This window comes from Cygnus olor, chromosome Z (assembly GCF_009769625.2).
Source record: "Cygnus olor isolate bCygOlo1 chromosome Z, bCygOlo1.pri.v2, whole genome shotgun sequence".
NCBI lineage: Eukaryota > Metazoa > Chordata > Aves > Anseriformes > Anatidae > Cygnus > Cygnus olor.
Window position 1 is genome coordinate 23922264 of NC_049198.1, and position 7085 is coordinate 23929348.

General features: G+C 42.7%; 1 protein-coding gene across 2 annotated transcripts in view; it reads right to left on the reverse strand.

Annotated features, from left to right (window-relative positions):
* The window catches only part of CMYA5 (cardiomyopathy associated 5), a 45094-nt gene extending 41461 nt beyond the window's left edge, over nt 1-3633 (reverse strand). For both annotated transcript variants that reach the window (XM_040541666.1, XM_040541665.1), the window contains exon 1: nt 3388-3633. In XM_040541666.1, the coding sequence (XP_040397600.1) occupies nt 3388-3545 (158 nt within the window). In that variant the 5' untranslated portion in view covers nt 3546-3633. The remainder of the gene's footprint in view (nt 1-3387) is intronic.
* Nucleotides 3634-7085: the final 3452 nt, after the last annotated feature.

A 7085-nucleotide genomic window follows, 5' to 3' on the forward strand; every position in this document is an offset into this window, starting at 1 on the left:
CCCCAGAGATTTCTTCTCTTCTCCTTCTGCTTCTCGCAGTCTCCTGCCTCTCACCACAGCTTGCATGCTGTGCCTGCTAGGATTTCAGATTTCTAGCCCAGTGTGGCAGGCTGGGTACGTGCTCCCTTGCGTATCGTGCTGGGGAAGACTTTTCACCTCCCCGGATGCCAGAGCAGTCGGGTTCAGACCCAGGGAAGTCTGCCCATCTCTGCTATATCACTGACATTACAGAGAAGCACTGCCAGCCCATCAGCTTTGTACAATCCTCCTCTTCGCATCAGACCTCGTCACTCCTGGTACCTTCACTATTTGTTGTTGTGCTGCACGACACCTCGCAAAGCGAAAGCAACCGGGATGACACGACTGAGATGTCACGACTGAAGATCAGTGGGTTATTTATACTGACCAGGATGTGATGCCTTACTCCAGCTTTATATTGGGTTCTGATGTCGTGTGTTAGTCTCACTACTTGCATAACAAACTATGATAGGAAACCAAATTGTTTACAGATTACATTAAAAAGCTTAGTAAAACCTGAACTTTTCTGCTTTATGTGCAGTCATCATAATTCTTGGGCAAGCCATAAGCTCTGCTGCAGCTTTATGCATTTTTTGAACACTCTAAAGAGACTTATGAATTAAGTGGTGCATTTCCAACAGGAAAGCACTTTCTATCAGAGAAGTATAATTTTCTTAGTCCTCAGAAGTGCTCTCAGTAACCCATGGGGGTCTGATAGCTGACTGGCGTTTTACCTGTGCTATGGAAGGGAAAACAAAACCAAACCTTTACCCTGGCCTGCCGTCAGAGCCCTGTACACAGGCACCTGCTCATTGCTCAGGCAGCCGGTGGAGATTAACAAGACACAGAAGACAGGCTTCTCTGCTGGAAGGGGCACGCATGAAGAAAGCTGCAGCAAAAAATGTGCCCGGCTCCGTAACTGCTGCAAAGGAACACATGTGGAGGTGGTGCAGGTCAGCCAGGGCTCGTACAGTGACGTGAAGGGAGCAGGGGAACACCGAGACTCTTCTGCTTCACTTCCTGAAGCACTTCCCGACCTTGGGCCAGCCGTTGTGTTGCATAACTCTTTTATAAAATAGGAACGAGAATATGCATGCTCAAAAGATGGAAATAGAAGGAGCCAATGGGGAACTTCCTGCTGACTACAATGTTGCACAATCAGGTGCCATTCAACTGCATGTAAAGGAGGAACACAAAAACGGCAGAGAGCTTGGGGCTGTTAAAAATAAATCAGTGACGACAGGGGCCAGGACAGGCTGTCTTCAGCCAAGTTTGCATATTGGTTACATATCCTCTCAGCTACGTTTTCAAAACACCAGAAAATTATGTTCTGCATCCGGGGCTTTAAAAAATGTTTGTCAACCAATAACTATCTTACAGACTCAGTGAGTACACGGAAGGGGCTTCGCCCTGCTGTTCTTTCTTAGCTAGTACTTCCCATGAATTTTGCCCGGGCAGGAAGGCTTTAAACTCTACTAGCACACTGACGTTTGCAATAACAAATTTTAAGCTGTTAAAGAATTCGTTTTATTTAACTTTAATAAGCTATTTCTGAGTGCCCAGTGCAGTTACTGTGTCTGTGCCAAAACCAAAATTTTGCATTTCAATTAGCCTAATTAAACTAATCAAATGGAGTTATATACTCAGTTACCACTGGCCACAGCTGTTAAAGAACTTACTGGTAGACTCTGATCTCTCTTATTAGTAGATGGTTAAGGGTAGGTATGAACTCTGGAATTTGTAATATAACTGACTGCTAAAGGGAATGATTTCTGTGATTTAATTAAGCTTTGCAATGCAATGCCTGAGCTTTGGTTGCAGAGGCTGCTAGCCAGAAGCAAGTCGCAGCTGTGGGGAGCTGCAAACAGGCACCTGAGGAGAAGTCGTCCTCCCATCGTGAGCAGTAAATAACTGCAGTGCTACATATAGACATGTATTTCCATTCCTTTAATGGAAAAGTTAGCCATTCCTACTCGTGTTGTGTTCTACAATTTGAGTTTTATTATTAGCCATTTAATTGCAGATAGCATTAAAAAAGAATCCAGGCTGTTGTGTTTTAGCTGTCTGCAGTGAGTAGCTCCAGCTTCAGCTGGTTTTCTTGTCAGGTTACGGCTACGCGCAGGTGTAAATACCATTTATAGTCATGTAACCCCTCTCACTGCCAGTGTGGACCCGAGTTAACGTCTCCCCTGGGAGAAAAGCAACGTTACCTACAGGAGGCATCCCCCCCTTTTTGGAAAACTAGCTCTTCATTCTCAGAGCACAGAGCTTTTCCAACTCTCCTGAGCTACATTTCCCTGTTTAAATTTCACTCCTGCAGGACTCAGGGTGGTTTAGGCTGCACAGATGCTGTCCCACCACCTCTCTTCGGCCATCTCTTTCTGTCCCAGTGAAGCCCAGTGAAAATGAGAAATGCTTTGCACTGTTATACTCAGAGCAGTTTCTAAATGCAGGATGGCTCCACAGCACTTCGGTTTTAGGACCTGTATGACCAAAATTTCTTACAAAAGTTCTTTCTGAAAATATCTTAAACTGTCAACAATAATGTTATCGGTTCTTCCTAAAGTATGCACCCCAAACTGGTTGGCTTTGCTCAAGAAACCTTGCAGCCTGGTACAAAGGGGTGGCCTCTCTGTCTCTTTATGAAAGTAACAGCGTTTGCATGGCCAAAGGAGATGTTAGAGTGAGTCAAGTTGCAGACGCCCCACATCCAGTGTGGGACCAACACCACACACTGTGTGCTGGGCCAAGTTCCCTCTCCTTGTTTTCCTCATGGTAGAAATGCAGTGTTAGGACAAAAACAGCTTCCGTGCAAGAGTTAAAAAAAAAAAAAAATCAAAGTGACGCCTCTTTCCACCCAAAAATCAGCCTCACAAATCCTGATTGTTAGTGGAGAGCGTGTAGAACAAGTTTTTACTTTTTTGAGAAAAGAAAGGACTGATGAGGGAGGGACGGGAGTGAAGGCAGAAAAAAGGAACGAATTTAAATGGACCATTATAATATTTGACCGTTTTCTCTCCGACAGGCAAATCTCCAACGCGTCTCAGATCGAAATGTGACAAAGAGTCAGCCAGAAAGGGAGGAGCAGAGGGAGATGCCACTTGAGCTGGCATGCCAGAGGCTCTTTAAATAGAAAAGCTTTCAGGGAACTCAGGGCCGGCACTTGCTGCACAAAACCTAATTACGGCCATCCCCACCCAAAACACCCCCCACCTCATATCTGCAGCAATCAAAAAGCCCCTGCAGAAGTGGGAAGGGGGAAGAGGGACTGAACCAGGCCTACACCCAAACCTTCGCCTCCACGGGTCAGTGCTGTCAGGCGAGGCCGCCAGCAGCCCCGAGGCTGCGCAGCCACAGGGGAGGCAGTACCTGTTAGACAGTTCCTCTGCTTCCTCTGGGTCCACAGCCTCTTCCTCCTCCTCATCCTCTTCTTCCTCCTCCTCCTCCTCTTCCTCTTCTTCTTCATCCTCTATGAAGGAGGAGGTCTCGGATGCCCGGTCACACTCAGCGCCACGGTACCCCTCCATTCCCTTTCTAGCTCAGGCCCTCGACGGTGATTTTTACCCCCGACCCTGTCCTCCCCAGGGTTGCCTGAAGCAACTGTCATCCCCAGCAGCTCTCGCTTCTCCTGACTCAGGGCAGTCTTTAAATAGAGGCAGTGAAGTTGCAGCACCGACTGGCTGCCGGTCCCACCCCGGGTCCTAGCACCAACCGGGTGCCAGGGCACGTGGCGGAGGCCGACAGCCGGCCGGCTGGCCGCGCGCCTCCCCAAAGAAAAAGGCCACGGGCTGGGGAACGGGGCCCAAGCCCCAGCCAAGCTGCTCCAAGCGGGTCTTATTAAAGAGCTGAGGGTGGGGGGTTGTGGGGGAGGCACAAACAGAGCGAGTGTTTTCTCGTGCCCCTGCAGAAAAGCTGCTTTTAGCATGCCCAAATGCTATTACCAGCACGGAGCCCAGCTGGGGACATGTGGTGGCTCAAGGCAAGACCTCCTGGAGCTAGAGAGGTCACAGGAGATTACACAGAGGGTGAGACTTGGACGTGCACCTTTAGTAATTAATGCTGTGCTCTGAGAGGTATCGGGTACACTGTTGATTTTAACAACATGTAGGGCATATGTTTGAACCCTGAAATCCACTGATGTATTAAATCCCAGGACATCTCAAGTATCTTTCTTTGGTGGACTAGAACCAATACTAATTTAAAGCAAAACCAAATTGTATTACCATGAAGAGTTAACGTCAAGCCACATTTGTCCTTTAATATTCTGCATTTTCACTCAGAAGGCAGTGCTTTTCACAAACAAAATGGAAGTATTTCCAAATCACTAGCCAAAAAAAGTCTTTAAAAATAATAATAATAAAAATAAACAAAACAAAACAAAACAAAATGAAAGAGGGAGAGAAAAGCATCTATGCTCAGATTCTAAATGAAGAACTTCCAAATTATTTCAGGTATATACAATGTTTGTATACCCAGCACAACTCTAATCTCAGTAATTTTAGTTCTAAAAGACAGTTGTCAAGCAATCAGCGAACTCTTCCTAGTGTTATAAGTACAGAAACACCCAAGCAGGTATTTCTAAGTACAAGCTCTCTCTGCAGTGCTAAATTAAAACTTTACTGTCAAATTCACCTGATATAAAATACTTCCTAAACAGTATGTGTGTATAAAAGCAATCTGTTCTCCTGACCAACCTACTGACACCAGTGGTACACAATTCACAAGGTCAAAATGTAATTTCTCAGAGTACTTGAAATGCATACTAAACTTAAACTCTAGATTTTAGTATGAGTGCAGAGAAAGTGTATGTATGGTAGATGAGCATTACAGTCTGGTAGAAATGGATCTATATGAAATGTGTGTATTGCACAAGTTTTGATTCAGTCCACACACAGTGAGAGGAAGGTGACAACAAGGTGACAACCCTTTCACCAGTACCACTCCAAATTATTTTCAGAACTTGTTCTCTCCTTTCTGTATTTCTCACAATTTACTTTAGCCTTTAAGTTGACCAAAATAGCATATTCTTTCATGCCTTTCTTACAAGCATCAAAATCTGTAGAAGGGAAAGATTTATATCAATACACATAAGGATTAAAAGATCAACTGAATTTCTATAGAAAACAAGACAAACACAACAAAAACAAACACTACAAAGTACACGTGAGATTCCCCAGAGCAACAGTACATTAGATGAGGAGTGACATTCTCTGAAGGACTGGAATTTAACATCAAATAAATGTACTGTGAATCAAGTTCAGTGACCTAAATTCAAATAAAGCATTGTTTACAAACAGGCATTTAGAATGGTATTCACAAACACTACCTTTAGGTGATCCAGAATTCCTCTTGCATCCTCCTGTTATGTCTGCCTATTTATTCAAAATAACCATGTAACCCTTCAATTTGGGTCTTAAAATTGTTTCATATTGAATTCTTTGAGCAACCTGGTCTAGTGGGTGGCGTCGCTGCCTATGGCAGCGGGTTTGGAAATAAATGATCTATGAGGTCCCTTCCAACCTGAGCCATTCTATGATTCTTCTGAATGTATTTCTTAAAAATAACTCTCATATTGTCAGAACACCTTAAGATACATAGAGCATATTTTTTATGCCCCCTCCCCTGGTTACTTCAAATATCACATATAACGAGAAGCAAGAGAGCTAGAAGATACATGAAGTTTAATATTCACAGCATACAGCCTATGCCAATTCTGGTACTACTGTTATTTAATTGGAAGCTGTTGATAACATTGAACTGGGAGCTCTTGCTCCCATACGAATCTAAGCCTATTAATTAAAAGCCCTGCTAGAAGATTAAAGAGTTCCTAAAATCCTAGATAAGACATTAGCAGTTTCTGACATTGTATAATGTGAGAAGTGACAGGTGAACCCAATGCCAAAACAAGTACACAAAACTACCCCTAAAATTACAGAGCTGAAATAAAGCATTTTTTGTGTAGATAGTAAGAGGCCTCAGAGATGTTAGTGTCCTGCACACACATTGAAATGTTGGTCAGCAATGAAAAACAGATGTTTTACTATAGACGACCCAGAAAAAGTATTCTTCCCAGAGTGTACACCAAGATGTAACAAAGATTTTTATTTTGAAGTTGAGGCAAAAGGAAGACTTCATGTTAATGCTAAAATTTACAGTAGCCCTTAGTGCATTTCTTGCTCTGGATACCTACCCTGAGTAGATGAAAATCTAGTCTCAACAACTTCCAACTATGCAGAACTGAATCCAAAGTGAAAGTTCAGTTCCTAGTCCTTATCCCAAAACTATTTATACTGTGGTACTTTAACTGAAGTTTTCTGTCAAAAGTTGCAGCCCGACATCATGTCCACTTGTTCCAGTTGTCTGGCATTTCCATGGAAAGTAATGACACTTGTTTGCCTTGACAAAAGAATAATATAAGGGGACACTGGTGAAATTTGTTTTCTGGACCTCTCAGATTATCTTTTAATACATGAAAGTATTGCCACTGTCTGTGCTCTTGCTAGATACCCACTTGTCCAATTCGCTTCTTTCACCGTAACATAAACCAAGTCACATTAATTTGCACGTCACAGGATGGTGCCTGCAATTGAGCTAACACAGCTAAGTGCTACGTAGGTGTTAAATTACTGGGGAGTTTTCTCTTAAGAGAGGATGTGACAAACATGCTTGTCCCAACATTTGCAAAAACTAACATCTAGACTTTACATTTTTGATTATAAAAATATCTTATCAGAAGTACATAAACTTTTTTTTTTTTTTAAAAAAAGTATTTTTAAGGATACAGGCCATTGTAAGATTGTATTAAAAAGATTACTGAATTGGGTCAATTTTAAAAAGTTGCTTGAAAGTTTCAGATTTTTATTGGTCTGTTTTGAAACAGATACCAAAAAAAAAAGATTTTCCAACATAAGACAATAATTTAAGGGGTGGGACATGTTAACTCCAAAAGTGATGGTTATTTTTTACTGTACATGTTCTGAATGCAAAATCTTAAGAGATGGTCATGCATAAAGTTTTGTGATTCATGTCCAGCTCACTTAAAATGCATTTTTGCCAAGTTTAAACAC